Consider the following 19392-nt stretch of genomic DNA (forward strand, 5'->3'; position numbering starts at 1 on the left):
CAGCATCATCTAAAAAAATGTAATGAGTGCTCCGAGCTTGGATCTGTACTGTGCTATGAAGATGATTATTGGGTCAATTGACAAAGTCAGTACCGAATTATGACCCCTCAAAGATTTTCACATCCCAATCAGAGTCCAAGTCCAAGATTTTGGACTCTGTAACTATATTAGGTTACATGGCAAAAAGAATTAAGATTGAAGGTGGAAATGACGTTGCCAATAAGCTGACCTTGATCCTGGAATTATATTATTCTTGCAACTTTTCAGTTAAGTTTGAAACATTTCTTAAAGTTTGAGATAGGCAAATGGTTGAAATGTATGATAAAGACATCTAACTTTGGTGGAGATAAAAAGTAACTGGGGCCTCCCCTGGTGGCACAGCGGTTGAGCACCGGGCTGCGATGCTGCCCGCAGCCTCTGTAGCGCCAGTTTGATCCCCAGCCACCGGCGAGGGTCCCACATAGCACGCAGACCTCTCCTGCCGTGCCCGCTGCTCCCCTCAGCAGTGTACTTCGGTCCTTCTGCCTGCTCTGCTCCCCGCTCTGGCTCTGGTGAATTCTCTCACCCTCCCGCGCTTCTGACTGTACCCAGTGCTTGTATCAATCAATCAATCAATTTTGTATAAATAAATAAATAAATCTTTAAAAAAAAAAAAGTAACTGAACCATAGCACTGTGCTTTTCTATTCTTGAAAATAGTGACAGTTTCCCATCCCCAGCACTGATCTATTAAGAAAAATGTAATTTTTTTCTATATTTCATTACTCCTTTTAATTCTTGTAACATTTACTGCGGACTGCTCTGAGGCTCGTAGGACTCAAGACTAACAAAGTAAGGGAAATTACAAGATGTCTGTTCTGGAGATGTTAAGAATCTGATATGAGGAAAGGAAGACAAATAAATAGAACCTGGACTGGCGGCATGGAGGGAGGAGGCTGTGGATGAGGATAAGCCAAGGCTTGGGGTCAGGGGAAAGCCCTCTGAAGGCAACCAAGGAGACAATTTTCCTCCCAGTATCTGGTATGGAGCAGAGGCCCAGTCTTGTGGTTCCCTTCATGCTTCATCTCCTTGTCTTCAAGAAACTACAACATAAGCAGAAGGCTCCTGGAAGATACAGTTGGGAAAATAGGAAAACTGAAATGCAGCCCACCTCCCTGCATTTCTCTCTAAATGTTTCATAATCAAGTCGCTAGAATTTGATTCCCCTTTTTTCCCTCTAGGTATGAAGAAGTCATCGTAAGGTTTTAGCTAATGTAGAAGCCTTTAGTCATTCAACAAGCATTATTGAGTGACTGCTGTCAGGCACCAAGCTAGGGGGAATAAAGAAATAGGTTGTGGTCCCCTTTTGGTTTGCTTAATGGCTTAAGCAGGGACATGTTTCAGTATTCTGGGAACCCAGAGGAGGGGCAGCTAACCCTGTGAGACTTGGTTGGCAAAGCTATCAATCTGAGTCTTAAGAGTCTACATACGTATGAATCGACCGACCAGGCAGATAGAAGGAAAGGTCATTTGGGACAATGGAGACTGGAAAGAGCATGTGTGCAGGTAAAGGCAGGACTGTGAGGCACATTTGAGGGACTTCAAGGGTAGGTCCACTCTGCTGGGAGGCAGGCTAGCAGAGTGGGTGAGAGTGTAGGGAAATAAGCACATGAAAATATGTTCAACATTATTAATTAAAGAAATGCATATTTAGACCACAGTGAGATGCTGCATCACACCTACTAGAATGGCTAAAACACAAAATAGCCAAAGCTGGTGAGGACATGGAGCTACTGGAACTCTCATATATTGCCAGTGGGAGTAGAAAGTCATCCAGCCACTTAGTCATTTCTTATGAAGTTAAACATCTACTTATCATATGACCCAGCAATCTTATTTCTAAGCATTTACCTATGTGAGAGGAAAACATGTTTACATAAAGACCTGCACTTTATTCATAACTGCCAAAAGATAAATGCAACAAATGTCCATCAAGTAGTGAAGAAGTAAATTATAGTGCATCCAGACAATGGACAAAGACTTAACAATAAAAAGGAAAGCATTAGTGAATTATACGCAACATGGACAAATCTAAAAAGTATGTTAAGTGAAAGAAGTCAGGCTCCATTCTGTGTAACTCCTTTTATATATGGCATTCTGGAAAAGGCAGAATCATAGGAACAGGAAAAACATATCCTTATTTGGGGTTGAGATAGGGAGAGGGCTTGTCCACAAAGGGGCACAAAGGAACTTTCTGGGGCAAAAAGAAAAAGCTTCTGTAATTTGATTGTGGTGGTGGTTACATGATTGGTTTGTCAATCCTATACAGTCCTCCTCTGTGCCTCAGTTCCCTCATCTGTGTAATGGGACAATAGTAGTACTACCTCATAAGTTTCCTGTGAAGATGAGATACTAGAGACTGCCAGACATTGCCTGACACTGTTTATTACATGTGAGCTGTTATTCTTATGGTAAGAGGGGCGAATCTGAGTCTGAAGTTCTACCACTCATAACTAAGTTTGGGAAAGCTACTTAACTTTGGGAAGTCTCCAGTAAACCTAAGTTGTGATACTATTACCTGTCACCTGCTCTGCATACCATATTGGGTATTGACAAAGATCAGATGGGATAATGGTGACAGCCAGTGATGGCTCGTCATCCAAGGACAGATTTTTTCCCAAAAATTGGGAAAAGCAGAATCTCAGAGGATTGCCTGGATTGAGTCTCTCCGGAATTTGAGGGTCATTAACTGAGATCATGACCCGAGGAAGAACACTTCTGGAGTTCAGTTTCAGACAGGATGAGTTTGAGACACTGTAGGACATTCAGGTGAAAATTTCTACGTGGCAAATGGAAGTAAGTGCATAGAGCTTGGGGAGAGATGTCGAGACTGGAGACAATTTAAAAAAAATATATTGATGAACCCATGGTATCAAAATACACACTAAGTTATCCAAGAAAAACGTGGAAGGAGAGAAAAGAACCCAGGACTGAGTTCTTAGAAACACCAATACATGAGGGCGGACAGAGGGCAGAAGCCTCAGAGGAGCTGAAGGAGAGAGGCCCAAGGCAGAGGTGCTGTAAGGGAAGCAACTGAATTCCACAAACAGCAAAACAGATAGGGGCGGTAAGTATAAACATGAATTAAAAAATAGTAGAGTGGACAAAAGAGTAAAGCAAATGAGTCCAGAGAGCCAAGTGCTACCCTCAGGGTAGAGAGCTAATAACAGAGCTTCAGAAGAGAGATGGTGGAAGAGAGCCACCCGGAGCTGAGCACAGTGAATAAGAGCCGTACCAAAAACACCCATTGTTGATAAATTCCAAAACATCAGAAAATCCTAAGTCTTTCAGAGGTTAAAAAAGAAAATCAGTCAACAGGTACAAGAATGGGTGCCAAAGTAATGGATGAATGTTTTTAAAGTAAAGAGAAAATTATTTCCAACCTATTCTGAATATTTCATATAAGTGGTATTATTCAATACGCAGGAATAGTCCTTTTATGACTGGCTTATCTCACTGAACATGCTTTCCAGACTTGCGCACATTGTAGCACTTCATTCTTCTTTATGGCTGGGTAAGATTCCACTCTACGGACAAACCATGTATTGATTATCCAAAATGGACACGGGTCACTGGGTGCACAGTATCCAAAATGGACACTGTCAATGGGCACGGGTTGTTTCCATCTTTTGGTTATATGGAATAACGCTGCAATGAATACCAGCATACAGGTATGTGAGTCCCTGTTTTCAATTTTTGGGTAGATACCTATGGGTGGAATTGATTCCAGATGGTAATTCTCTTTAGCTTTCTGAGGAGACTCTGGGCAACTTTTCAGCCATAGTTGATAAGAGGCCAGTAAATTAGCACCATTATGTCCCCTGCAATCCCTTGCAGAGATCTGCCATCAGCAAGCACTTCTCAGCATTAAAGTCAACTTCTTCTGTACTGAACATTAAGTACCATCAAAAAGGATCAGAATTGGGGCCTCCCTGGTGGCACAGGGGGTTTAGCACAGCACTGTGAAGCTTTTTGCAGCCTCTGCAGTGTGAGTTCGCTCCCCGATTAGGGAGCTACCCACATGGCGCAACAGACCTCTTCTGACTCGCACACTGCTCCCCTCAGCAGTGTACTTTGGTCTATCTGCCTGTTCTGTTCCCCTCTCTGTCTCTGGTGACTCCTCTCACCTCCCACACCTCTGGCCTGTACCCCAGTTCTTGTAATCATAAATAAATGTTAAAAAAATCATTTAAAAAAGTTAAAAAAAGGATCAGAATTGAGATAATTGACTTAGAAAATAATCTGTAAAATAATGAGTTTTTAGCATCATAAATGATGTGTAAAACAATAATAATAATAAGCCCTCTGAACTTTCACATGACACTTCAGAATTTCCAAAGATGTTTTTCTGGGAATGGGATTTTATCTCTTGCCCTAAAAATAGGTAAACCTGGTTGAACTTCAAAGACATTAGACATGTATGTGACTATCTGAAAAGACTGAATATACATATATAAAATGCCTTATCTACCAAAAATTAAAGAAAAATACCAAAATGCTAGTAAATTATGAATGAATTTTTCTTCCTTTTATATACTAGTCTATGTACTTTTATAGTCAGGGATAAAAGGTTTTTTTAAAAAAAAAGAAGAGGAAGAGGAGGGAAAGAAAACCAAAAAGATCAGCAGGAAAATGAATATTGTATATAATAATAAATGATAAATCAATAATTTTACTAAAAAGTCAACACAACACAAGCTTCAATAAGCTTACTTATTGGGGTCAGAATGGGGGCGCTGCAATTGTATGGGGAATATAACAATAAAATTTATTATCTAAAAAAAAAAAAAATAAAAAAAATAAGCTTACTTACCTTTTATGATGCGGGAGGAAGAATGGCAATAGGTTCAGCTCCCCTGCACTGTGTTGAAGCAGGCAGTCCTAGGAGGTAAAGCTTGTTTACATCGATTTTAGTAACAGGTATACAATGGATATCATTAGCCACATTTTTTAAAAGAATGACTTTATTCTATAAAATAATACAACATTCATTATATTCAACCGATACAGAAAAGCAATCATTCATAATCCCACCACTAAAAAATCACCAGTGTTAACAGTGGGTGGACATGTTTCCAGACCTCTCTATTCATATATACAGACAGGATTGATGGTGGGAATCATTACACTTTTTAAATTTTACAGTGAATTTTATTTGATGTTATAGAAAAAAATTTAGAAACTGAAGGGGCTGAACTTTAGAAAAATGTCTCATCATAAGGGCTATTGGTTCCTAAATGAGCTACCACATAAGCCAGTGACTCTCAGGTTTGAACCTGCACCAGAAACCCCTGGAGAATTTATTATAACACACTTCAGGGTTCTACCCCCAGAGCTTCTCATTCAGTTGTTTTGGGGTAGGGAACAAGTTCCCAGGTGACACTGATGCTACTGGTTGGGGACCTCACTTTGAGAACCACTGTGTGAAGGACTGAAAAACTTAAGGCTGTTCACTTGCTTTTCTGTATTATGTAATGCTAGGCATTATAACTTGACATGACACCTGGCCAAGAGAGATGAAGCGGCGGTGAGCTCGTCTTCATCTCACTTTCCCTCCTGGCGCCCCAATCCATCAGTGTACCGGAATTCTACAGCTGTAATCCCTGTTTTCAAATCTCCTGTATTTTAATGGACTCAGAGCTCATAACAATTTCTTTTACTGGAACTTTGTTGGGCAACCTGGTGTCCCTTCTCTTCTGGGTTCCCATTAAATGTCCAGAATCAGGGTTCAATGGACCCAGTCAAATGTGCATCTTATCCTGCAAGTTTTGGCTTCCTGGGAAGTGCCTGGTCCTGGGGAGTCTTGCCTCTTCCACTGAAGCCTTCAGACATGGCAAAGACTTCACCTTCCCTGCAGTCCTTGTGACCATACTGGGGTCCATCATCACCAAGACGCTGTTCACTCTGGCTATTTACTCAGTGTTTGCTTCCTGGTGTGGTTATTGCTGGCGAATTTGTAGCTGATGATGGTTGAGTTTGCTAGATAATGGCAAAAAGTTTCTGATCCAGCTTCATTTTTTTCTGGTTCCACCTGGAAGTATCTCCAGTCTTTCAAAAAAAAAAAATTGGAAAACAAAGGATATATTGGGTAAAATGGGGTCTGTAATTATGCATCCACATAAATCATAATGTAAAAACTTTTCTAATAGAAAAGAATGAAAATGTATCCTCCAAAATACAGCAGTTTTCTCTGCAATAATTTTACGGGTGATTTAAATTGAAATTTATATTGATAAAATTGTAGATTTACATGCGGCTACAGGACAAACAGAAATCCTGTGTAAACTTTACCCAGTTTCCTACAAACCACAGATATTAAAAACAGTAAAACCATAATAGAATAGTGCCTTCTGAGGTTTGTGAAACTAGTAAGAAAGAAATGTGTCCAGGGAATGCTCAATCAGGAATGCTAAATTTCTCTCGACCTTTTACATCTATGTCCAGTCTATTGCTTAACAATCTATATTGCAATTCATTATTTTGTGAATCTCCTCCCCAACGGCACGAGGTTCCTCAGAGCAGGGACTATCTTCTGTCCTCCCTAAGCCAGAGAAGGGCGTAACACACAGAGGAGGAAGTGGACAAGAAATGGTATATAAAATCAAAGACATTTCTCTTCTAAAGTCTGATGCATTGGAGAATTCAAATTGTTACCAGTAAAAACCAACCAACAAAAAACTGCTGTGGATAGCCTTTTGTTCATACTCCATGTGAAAATTAGATATTTAGTTTACTAAACACATTCTATTTATTACTCATTCACTCAACTACTATTTAATGAGCTCCTACTACTACATGTCAAACAGAATGGGAACTGGTCAACAAAACATACATGGTCCCTATCCTTACTTCATACTCTGAATTATAAAGTCTTTCTCTTTAGCCCTTAGTTAGATCGTATGCACCCAATGTTTTCCTAATACACACATGCTACAAGTAGGCATTTTGCAAATAACATGCTTTGCATTTTGAGACACTGCCAAAAGTATATCCAAGTATGTCTAAATAAGAACTCAGTTGTGGGATGATGAATATTGAATCAACCATCTTGCCCTTAAAAAATGCTACAGTAACTAAAAATAGAACAATGCTGTTTACCAAGTTAAAATTTTACATTTTAAAGTCCATTTTCCCTATCAGACCGTACTATATAAAGGTAGACTCTATGTATCTTGCACGCTTAATCACTGCTGTAGTTTTAGGATGGAATCTGTACAATAATTATGTGTTAGTTAAATGTTAGGCTCTTTGTTCTCCCAAGATATGGGAATAAATGAAAAAAATATTTTAAAATTTAAGGCAGATGTTATGGGCACCTAATACAATATAACAGTTATCATACCACTACCATGTACATGCATTTCATTCTTCCCATAGTGGAATGTTTGCTTGGAAAACCTGACCTATGAAGATGGTACAAAGCATGAGATGGGCCATCTACCTAAATTTATTACGCAATTTTAATTAATCAAGTGCTCTTGCCCACCTTTTGGCTGATCCACCAAGGAAATGGCTCCCTTATCTTTTAAGTAAAAGAAAATTAAAAATTTGTAGTAAGATATTTTATAATCCCGTCATGAAAAATCAAGTTCTTGCCAGATTTTGAAAGTTCTACCTCTGCAAGTGCAGAACACTATTTTATATCAACAGGTTCTAGAAGCCTCATATAAATTAAATAATGTTCTCATAAACTGACAAGTTTTTCAAGTAGAAGGAGCAACAATATTTTATTACAAATAAATGTTTCACAAAAACTTAACTGAAAATGTATACTACTATAGGCAGAACACAGAAAACAAAGAAATAAGGTATTGGAATCTAAAATTTCATTTAAATGCAATCAATTTTATCTTACACAAAGTAGGTACTCAATACATATCAACTGAACTGAAAATAAACACTCTGCAAAATGTGTAATGCTGTAGTAGTGAAGTACAATTTCTGAATGAGATTTTGTCTGTCAGAGGTTTAAAAAGCCTTTAAAAACATTATATGCACAAGCTTGCCCTGAGGGAAAGGTGGAATATAGATTATAAAATCTTTACATATTTTCCATAATAGGATTTTGAAATTGGAAAAGAGCAAATCATTGTGGAAGACCCTTAATAAACCAATTAGTAAAAATTCAGTGCACTCACAACTACCTGATGGAAATTTTGAAGCACCTTTTCATTAACCTTCTAATGTCATACCATGAAACGTATGAGTTATATAGGCCTTAGTCTTCAGAAACTTAAGAAAACTTCAAGTTATAAGCCAAAATGTCATCAGGTAAAGAAAATTCTGGTATAAAATTTGCTACCATAAGGCCACTGTATAAAGTCCACGTACAGACACTATACAATTTAGATACTTTTGTTTTTAATACATAAGCAAAATTTCAATATATAAATGTCTGGATATAACTCAGTTCTCTCTATGAAACCGTGCTCAGAGAAAAATTCATCCACAAATAATGCCCTTTTGAGACTTTTTGCAAAAAAAAAAAAAAAAAAAAGTTAATACAACTTTTAAATAAAATACTGCAATTTAAAAGCGAAGATTAAGTTTTAAAAAGTTGCAGCATTCCACTACGAAAAAATAAACTTTTTTATCAAGAAAATTACAGTATTAGTGCTTTAGTGCCAATTCTAACTCCTGACAAAAAGAGATGATCCCCAATAGCGTCCTGTAGTGTCAGTTCCATTTGCAACAATTCCAGATTAGATTGCCGTGGCAACGTTTGTATATTCCTATTGAGAGAAAACAAGAGAGATACAGACTTCAAAAGAAGCATCAGTTATAACATATGAACTAGTTTTTTGTTCACACTACAATTTTCAAAATATTTTAACTTACATAGTTTACTTGTACCCAAGAGCCCCACAAAAGTTATGTGGAACCCAAAAGATACAAACTAGCAACAGAACACATCAAAGTGGATATAAAATGATAAATCAGTAGGACAAAGGAAATCATGGCACTCCATATATGGGTATTAGTAAGCTGATGAAAATGGCACTCTATTTTGAGTGAGTTTCACTGGGGTCATTCCTGGCAAAAAAATGAAGACTCTTAAACCTTAGCCCCCTCAAGCACAGAGCCTGATGTAACAGAAATACAACCTCAAACTGGTATTTTATCTTTGTCTTCATATGGCATCTTTAACTCTAAAACTATATGGACTCTTCTATTTGGACTGAAAACAGCAAAGAAAGCCATTACAGGGAGGAAAGCTTTCTTGCTTTTGGACGGTTACCTACAACATAGAAAGATGCACGGCCTCAATAAACACGGGAAAAGGAACTCACAAAAACAAGACTATGATCAAAGGGTAATGAATATGGACTCTATACTGTGATGCTATGCAAAAATTAAATTACCGACTTCAAACTAGACATGAGACCATGCAACCAATAAAAGAGCAAAAATGGAAGAATGGTATGTTTTTCAGGGTCATCGATAAATTTATTAATACATATATCCTTACCTTTCACTAGGATCTTATATTATTAAAACTGCAAGAAATTTAAAAGTTGGTTTATTTTTTGGCATTTTTATCAGTATGGAAATGTTTAATTCCAAACAAAAACAGTGCTGATGGAAAATTCTTATTCTATTTTGGTAAACAAAATGTTCAAAATATATGCATATATGTTTTTGTCAACATCATTCCTTTAAAGAGACAAATTTTACTGTATCCTATTTCTTTTACTCATTATATAAAAATCATCTATGTTGATCTTCAAATAAAGTATCTACTGTCTACTAACAACTTTAAAAGGAAATTCTAACTACAATAAGTCTAAAAAAATGGTCAGCTGAAATATCTTGTAAAAATGTGCAATTATTTTGAACCATATTCACCCTTGACATTGCTTCTTCCACACCATTGCTAAGACTGATCCCGCCATTCTTCCAGTTATTTGAAAGCCTATTTTAAGCAGAGCACTGAGCTAGGTATACGAGCACCACCCTCTTCCAGGTAGCTTACAACCTACCTCTAAGGAGAGAGGAGAAATTAGAGCACTTAACACTCATTCCCTGACCATTCCTAACATGCGTTCGTTTCCTCCTCTCTTTAGGTATTTACCATCTGTGAAATTAAGCTCTTCAAAAATGCAGCTGTGCCAAAAAGAGTGGACAGAGCAGACCTGACTGCGGTGTGTGGAAAGGCCTGCTTACAAGGGTGGCCCATGGCTGGTATCTGGGGGGGTTCCCTTCATGAACTGATGAGTGTCAAACCCTCAAGCTATGTGGTCTATGCTGAATGCCTGCTTTCTTCTGAGAGTCTGGAATGTGGGTGTGTGCCCAGCAGGGGCTGCTGACCCCCAGTAAACACCCTGGGCACTGAGTCTCTAAGGAGCTTCTCTGCTGGCAACCTTTCACGGGTGTTGTCACGGTTCACGGCTGGGGGAAATCGAGCCATCCTGTGTGGGAAGGAGCTTGGACACCTGCCCCAGCACCCCTTGGTATTGGCCCCATGTGCCAATTCCCTTTGCTGATTGTGCCAGGCAGCCTTCTGCTGTGACACATCGCATCCATGAGTGCTACCAGATGCTCAGTCCTCTGAGTCTTCCTAGTGAATCATCAAAGCTATGGTTGCTCTTGGGACCCCTGACACAATGATTGCTGTTTACTAACTTTTTAGAACTATAGTTGGATGTTTGTGAGTGTGGTATGTATGCATGTATGTGTGTGTGTCCACATAAATGATCAGATTTGATGCCCTTCAATAAGCATTTTCTAAAGACTATGTAAAAGGCAACAGGGGAAGATGTAAAGACTAATAAGATATCCTCTATTCTCAAGAAGTTGATCATATATTTGTGGAAATATGAAGATAAGCCACAACAGTTAGAAACCAGATGGAATGTGCTAAAGAGGCAGTTAGGGTAAAGTTTTACAGTGGGTCTTTAAAGTTAAGCAGGGTTTAGTGAGAAAAGAATGGAGATCACAGGGCTATTTTTAGCCAAGAAATCAGCAGGAACAAAAGTACAAATACATGAAAATATATGTTATGCTCCAAAAGGCAGAGGGTTCATGGAAGAATATGCTTAGAAAGGTAGCTTACAGCTGAACCTGGCTAACAATTCTTTTTTTCATAGGCAACATAGTCCTTGGAAGGCATCTGTGCAAGAGTAGTATGATTCAATCCAGTTTTGATTTAGCTCATAACTGCGCTAGTAGTGAAAGGATAGAATAAGAAAATCAGAGGCAAGGAAACAAGTTAGAGTCTTCAAAGATCCCCCCAAATAGACCAGGGATACATAAGAATGTAGCATATAGTAAACATGACATTTTCAACAGGTAGGAAATGACAAATTATTGAATAAACAGTATTAGAAAAACTATCCATTAGGAAAAAAATTAGATCCTGACCAAATGTTCTATCATAAAACATTACACAAATGAATTAAATATTTATGTTTAATAAAGGAAACACAGTAAGGAATTTTTATAAGCATAAGCATGACATGAAATCTAGATACCACACAGAACAAAACTGACAGAATCATGACACAAGTTCTGCAAGTTGCCATAAACAGCTGAAAAACATAAATACCAGCCAATTGTATGACAGGGTAATAATACCCTCATTAGATCAAAAGCTCTTTCAAATCAATAAAAGAAAGTACCATCCCTCAAGAGAAATAATGGCAAAAGTATAGAAATAAAGAAATTGTGGGAAGAAATACAAATAGCCAGTAGACACATAAAAATATGATCTAGTCTTGTCATTAATCAAAGAAAGGCAAATGAGAATTTTAATGTTAGAGAGACAGAGGATAATAAAGATTGATAATGTGGAGTACTGGCTAGGGTGTAGGTAAACAGGCCATTTCATGTATTTCCGGTGAGAGTATAAATGTGTAAAGGGGTACTATGACAAGGTGCCAAAATATGAAGGACCCACATAGCATTACTAAAAATGAACACTGATAAGCCATCCTGAAGTGAAGCACAGAGGCCTGGTGAAGTCAGTTGGCTATCATCAAACTGGGGTGAGCATATCCTTAAGGCTATTTGAAGACTTTCCAAGGAATATGTAGATATAGACAATTGGAGGGAACTAATTTCAAGAGCCTCAAATTTTCAATATTTGCTTTCCAAAATTAACCTACCCACACAATTGGTTAAGGCTGGTTTCCTCCTACTTTATACAACAAGAAAGATACAGCATCTCATCCTGAATCTTAGTACTTTGCATCACCTGTGGTTCCCCCAGAAAGAGGCAATTTGAGATACTGGTAATGGTATCACGAAAGTGTACCAACCCAAGCAACTAGTAATAAATAGCACATCTCTGCAAGTCAGAAGGTTTTCTATTCTCTGCCTTTGTCTAATAAATTGAAGGAGGGCAAAATTGTGTTGTCAGAGATAAAACAATGAAAATGTTTGTCTGCATACTTAAAAAATGTACCAAAACCTATTTTGGTACATAGTCAGAACCTCAAGGGTCTCTGAAAACTTTCTACCATGAACAGAGGACATCTGATGAGGGCACTTGTGAATGACAGTAGCTGAAAGACGAATCTACACACCTATGGTGTGTAGATTCCATTGAAGAGATTTCAAAGAATGATGTAACAGTTTTAAGGCTGTCAATATTTATAATATGCCAGAAATTATATCCTTATAACAACATAAACTTATGATATAAAATATGAAATACCAACCTAAAAAATGTTCAAGAAGGTAAATAAATTTTTAACATTTTAGCATATGTAAGCAAAAAAGTTTAAGAGCACTGAAATAAAGAACACATTCACAGAGTGGAATATTATGCTACCATTCAAATAAACAGATAGAATGAAGTAATGAATGAGTGATAGAAGTAAGTAAATTTAAAATGGCTAAAGTTGGAAGTAGGAGGAGGTCTGGTAGGACCAGTCTCTAGCTTGGCTGGCTAGCTGTGCGAGCTAAGGACCAGGAGAAGAAACCAGTGGTCTGGGGAGGAGAGCAAGTTTCATTTTATTTCTAATAACTTTAATGAAATAGAATTTACATGCTATACAGTTCACCCATTGCAAGCATACATTGTTTTAGTATAGTTTAACATTGTTTTAGTATATTCACAGAGTTGTGCAGCCATCACTCACCACAATCAGTTTAAGAATGTTTTTCTCACCCCAAAAGAAACCTCACAGATTTTAAAGAAACCTTAAACTGTTAGCAATCATAAGCAGCCTCCCACCCCCACTTTCTGTCTCTATGGCTTGGTTTATTATGAACATTTCATATAAATGGAACCATACAACATGTGGTCTTTTGTGACTGGCTTCTGTGACATGGTGTCATATTTCTAAGGGTCACTCATGCTACAGTGTGTGTCGGTGCAAGTTGGGTTTTGAGCATGCAAAATGTGAGGGCCTTCACACCCATGTGAGGGTGTCTGGAGGCAGCTGAAAATCTGGAGCTCTGGAGAGTAATTAGGGCTGAAGACATCAACAGGTGTAAAGGGTGAAAAACCTTGTTTAAAGGTGACAAGCAGAGAAACACACAAAGAGAAGAAAGAAAATGATGTTAGGGAATGCTAACACAAGTACAAATAAGACAGGGAAATCAGAGAGGTAGGCACTAAAACTGGAGGCTCCAGACCACAAAGGTTTGAAGATGATAAATCTGCTCCATAAGACTTCTTTTGTACTGGCACACTTCAGCACAAGAGACACAACAGGTGTATTTGTTGATTTACCTAATCTTGGTTACTGTTCTATCTTTGTATTTATTCTATGACTTTCCAAGTTTCTTTCAACCCAAACATGAATCCCAGTCTCTAACTTCCTTCCTGCAGTGTCTTTGTGCTTGCTCCTGTGTCCATTTCCTGTCCACAGACAGCTCTGGTAGGCACCTGGCTGACAGGCACGTGAGGAGTCCTGGAGAATCTATGTGCTAAGGAACTTCCAGACAAATTACACAATTACTGTTTTTCAGAGGCAAAGTTCCCAGAGATGGCTTCATAAATTCTTATTAGGCTCTTTGTCCTATTTTGGTACATAGTCAGAACCTCAAGGGTCTCTGAAAACTTTCTACCATGAACAGAGGACATCTGATGAGGGCACTTGTGAATGACAGTAGCTGAAAGACGAGTCTTATTCCAAGGAGTAACAGACATTCCTCTTGCCCCTTCATCTTCCAGCCCGAGCAGAGAATCCAAGAGAAAGGAAACACAGTAAAAGGGAATCTGGGTGCCAGAATGGGATTAACAAGACGAGTGCATGATGGGTGAATTCCAGCTGTGTGCTTTCCCAATACTACCTGGTAATCATACCACTTTGCAGGCAGTTGAAGTGTCAGTTTTATGGAAGCTGTACTCCTATCTGGTAAGTGGGCAGAGGACATATTAGAAGAATATCTAGGATCTCCCCAACTTTCCCTGAAGGTGTTCAGTGTTGGAGACAGGAGGCACATAGTCTGATGGCACAGCAGCCAGACCATACTCAGATAAGTGTCACCAGACCTTCAAGCCAGGAATGACAGGCATGGGCATTTCAATTCACCAGAGGAGTGGAATCCAGACAAGGTTGACCTAAACCTCCTTGGTTTAGACAGGACTTTGAGGCATGTGGGAATATGTAGATTCACATCTAATTTTAAACTCAAGAGGTTCCAGTCCACCTAGATTAATTAGTCAATCATGTAGGGTGTTAATAGTCAAGTACCCGATTTCATCATTCACAGAGTGGGGCCCGTTCAAACACAAATCTATAAAATGTGTTACAGGCTTGCTTGCAAGCACTAACGGTAGCCAATCTGAAAATGTCCATGTCAAAGTAGTTACAATACAAAGATAAGTGAAAGGGTATTCACAAGGCAGACCCAAGAAAAATAGTAGATACTGAATTTTTAAAAATCCAGCTTTAGGAACCACTTCTAAAGGATCCAAATAACAGCAGAAGGCAATGGGAGAGTGGGACCATGACTTTCAGTGAGCCCTAACTATAACTGCTACATTTTAGATGACACAAACATAGACTCTAAAGATATTGGAGGCCAATATAGCAGGTTGTGGCGCTTTCTAAGACACACTTCTGATGTCCTAAGATGAAACCCTGATGTCTGGCTCCTATTTGCTGTTCAGGCAGGATGGTCAATGTGGTGATTAGCAGGAATTGGGCAAGGTGAGGCAAAGAAAAGAATGACAAAACAGAACAAATTCGATGAATGTTCAGAAACTACAGGCTGAGGCAGAAAGTCAAATAAGCATTCAGGAGCCCCAAATCATTTTAAAATAGAGGTTAAAATGGAGTTAAATGAAGCTAGCACTCAAAGGTTAGCACAGAGCTAACTGGAAGAGAAATACAACACATATCTGAAATCCAACCATGTGCATGAGGAAAGGGCTTGCCTCAGCCTTCCCCCTGGGATGGAAATCAAAGACAAACTTCCCCAAGAACAGGCAGGCTGCCACCTGTGATTGGGGACAAATGCCTACAAGATCTGCTGCAAAGAAACCTGCTGCACTAGACAGGAAGAGAAACAGCACCCCAATCCAACAGCAGGGAGATATACAAGAGGGGAAAATGAGTCCAATTATGCTCACATTTATAAAGAAAAGATGGCTTTCCTGGTAAAATTAGAAACCTCTTCTAAAGTACTCAGTTAAAATTAGGAGGTGAGAAGGACAGAAGCTGTTTGCCAAGGGTAAAAAAAAGCTAACGCTAAAAAAAAAAATCAGTTGTCAACTCCAGTTGCAAATTCAATGTAAAGGTTTCACAAGCATGAGTATTTAAGGAAACATTTATGATCAGAGAATTTATAAAACCACAGTTGGACTATTTGATAGCAATACTAAACAAACATACATTTCTCAGAAGAAATATTAGCCCAAAATTATTAACAAAAATGAGTCAAGAAATTGACAAACATGCCTCACTTCATTGATGTAATGCTACTGTTCTCATTTAAAATGTAGCATGTAGAAAGTAATTTTATATCATATTCATAATGCATTTTCAAGTACCAACATGGCAAATTTAAGTAAAATCACCCACAACTAAAAGAGCATGAAATTCAAATTATCAAGGAAAGAAACTTTTATTAGTTAACATTAAGAGTGAGTATATACTAGTGATGGTTGCACAGCATTGTGAATGTTAATGTATACTTAAAAATGGCTAAAGGCATCTTTTTTGCTAGATATATTTTATCACAATAAAGAAAACACATGAAGTAAAAGAAGAATTAGTATATTTTGCAATTATGTACCCATTTTACATAGTCAATTCCATATTTTTTGGTACTTAGATAATTCACATTGTAAAAGGTTAAATTATATCAGTTAAAAGTCTTTACCTGAATTTCCATTTCAAAGATTAGTCATACAACAGAAATTTAAAAGTAAAAAGTTAAAAAAGCTGGCATAGTCAAAGTATTTGAGGTATAACAGCTGAAAGCATTTTAAGATTAAATAGTTTCACAATTCTATTGCCATTATTCCTTAACATTTTTCTTCAACTATCATGCAGTAAGAACATTTTTTTTAATCCAGGTTGTTAAATCAAAATTAAATAAAAAACCCAACTTATCTATTAAACATAGCTAATTTAGGAGTTCAAAAATCACTCAACATTTTTAAATGATCATAATCAAACTAACCTTTTTTTTCCTCAATAATTTCTCTCTGAATTTATTAGTGATAAATCCCTTTTGACCAGTGAACCGTAAACGCTGATATTTAGCCTGAATGTACAAACTCTTCTGTACTAGGTCTGATTTAAAATGGGGCTGGAGCTTGCCACCTCTAAAGTTGGTCTGTAAAGGAAAAAATAATTAAATGTTAAAACCATAGCTTCTAAATCTACTTTATTTGTATAAGAAATGGAAAAATGTCCAGTACTTAGAGCTGCCCCTGGTTCCAGACACTACAGGCGTTACAAGGGAAGAGGTCAATGATGTAATTTCCTCAAATGATGTTACTTTCCTCAAATGAGCTTCCTACCTTAATTTTATATAATAATAATTTTTATAATAATTAAAAACATTTTACATAAAACCAATTTCCTAAACTGTTAAGTTAAAAAAAAGAAATTCTTGAAATGTATCATGTTAAGAAAAACACAACTTTCAAATTTGTAATGAGCTAAAATTATCCCTCTGATTTATAGTGAAATATATCAGTTACCAAATTGGGGATTAAGGAATTGAGTATCAACATCAAAACTCTTATTTTTGTCAGCACTTTTGAGCCAATCTTTCTTTACCATATAAATTCCGTTACAGCAAATATTTTCAAGATGAAAGTTATACTTAAAAAGCTCTTTCCTGGCCTGCATGCATGTTATAGTCCAGTATTACAAAAGACGTAAGAGGACAGTGAATATTTATGTGTTTCCCATGTGGGAAATGTACAAATGGTATATTACCATGGAGTAATTATTAAAACTACTGGAGATTCCTCTTTCCATGATTATTTAAAAATGAATGCGTCATGCATAATGAATCACATAAATTTATTTAAAAAATAATTATGCCAGGCCTCTTTTACAATTTTCTTCTTAAGGCTATATAAAATTTCAGGTTAAACAGAATTATAATGAGATACTGTCATTCTGTTAAAATTATCTGCATAAGCAATACATCAGAGCTAATCTTGAGATTTACAAAGTCCGTTTTTACATTTCTAATATGATGATTACTATCTGGCTTTGAATTAGTCTACTTTATATAAAAAGTATTTTTCAAAATAAAATAGCTCTTTTTCTTAGGAAGGATTATTTCTTCTTCATATTTTGCTATAAATAATTGTAAACTTCTAAATAATCATATAACATTACACAGGTTTAAATAATTGATAAAAACAAAAGATTATTGCATTTATTTTTAAAAACACATTTATAATTAATGCCTAAAAACTTTCCCTTATGGAGAAAATGTAACAAGATACAGAACTTAAAATAATCTTAGAAATCAATTACCTGACTAATAAGAAGAGCAGTATAGGTACCAGAAACCCTGTCATCTGAAAATACATGTACACAGTCTCTAATGCAGATATCATATTGTCAGTTGATTTCATGGCTCATTACTCAAGAGATTAAGAGATGGTATAAAACATGTTTTTATATTATATGCCATAGAAAAACTAATGTCACACATGTTTTCAGGTATATGAACCATTAACTAAAAATGTTACGTATGAGATGCCTACAAATTCTATCACTCCCAAGGGGAAAAGTATCTTTCCACATCTAGAAATTCTGACTCTCAAGAAGTCAGAGAGTAACAGATCACTCAACTACCCCCTTAGTCTAAGGTTTGAGGATAATTTATACTATCTTTCTGCTCATATTAACTTCTTCCTGATAGGTGAACTAGACTATGTAGTCTGCTGCCTACCACTACTACTACCACCACTACCACCACCACCACCACCACCACCACCACCACCACCACCACCACCACCACCACCACTACTACTACTATTACTACTACTATTTCTTCACACACACACATACCCCCTCAGATTCTTTTCTTTTGGGAAGTGGAGAAAAGAGACATGGTAGAGTGAAGAATATGAACAAAGTACTTATCAGAAGCAGGAAATTCCATCAAAATGCATTTTTAAAGCACCTTAACTTCTGAGAGCCAGCAGAGAGAAATACAGTATTTTTTGCATTATAATTCTTATTCTTTATGTTTGGGAAACAAGGTGTTCTGGATAATCAAACATGTTGGTTGACATAAAACTATCACATCAGACACAGCTATACAAATAATTAGAATACGATGAAATATACTTTAACAAAACTTGCTAGACCAGAATCTTTCTCGATGATGGGGCGTATCCTCTGAGGGGCGTATCCTCTGAGGGGTCTATGGACAGTGTTTTTTAACCCATGAATTCTGGGAAAATTTCTATAGCTCTGCACTTAAATCTTAGAGGTAACAGGGTAGGTTTAAAGGGAGGGATTGGGATTTTGCCCACCTCCTCACCTAGAGCAAATCCATCTGTTCTGTTTTATGTGTTTGCATTTCCATGTAATATATGAAAAAGGGTTCCACTGGTAACAATTATTGGAAACGTTCTGAAGGAAGGGATCATAATTAAATTGATTATAATTAACTGTAAATGTCCATAAATGCTGGTTTATAGATATTTGAAAAAAAAAATCACGAAAGATTTCTAATTTACTGATACTTCTAAGGTATGTTCAAAGCATAAACCCAAAGCTGGAATCAAATGGAAAGTAACACACAGTACCTTAACAGGTTTTCTAAAGCCTCTTGTGTTCTGGTAGTTTCCCCCACCTTCAAATGGCTTGTAAGGAATGGTGTCTTTTCTCTGCATAGTAGGATAATTCTGCATGAAAAAAGTATTAGTATGGGTTAATATACCTTAAAGTTTATTTAGAAAAGTTCATTTTTCCAC

General features: G+C 37.1%; 1 protein-coding gene across 1 annotated transcript in view; it reads right to left on the bottom strand.

Moving 5' to 3' along the window:
- Positions 1–8740: 8740 nt before the first annotated feature.
- BCLAF3 (BCLAF1 and THRAP3 family member 3) overlaps positions 8741–19392 on the bottom strand; it is a gene marked incomplete at both ends in the record, with an annotated part of 33487 nt that continues 22835 nt past the window's right edge. Inside the window, 3 exons of the mRNA XM_084258195.1 lie at positions 8741–8770; positions 16620–16775; positions 19225–19323. Coding sequence (XP_084114321.1) covers positions 8741–8770; positions 16620–16775; positions 19225–19323 — 285 coding nt within the window. The remainder of the gene's footprint in view (positions 8771–16619; positions 16776–19224; positions 19324–19392) is intronic.

This window comes from Talpa europaea (genome assembly GCF_964194135.1).
Source record: "Talpa europaea genome assembly, chromosome: X".
NCBI lineage: Eukaryota > Metazoa > Chordata > Mammalia > Eulipotyphla > Talpidae > Talpa > Talpa europaea.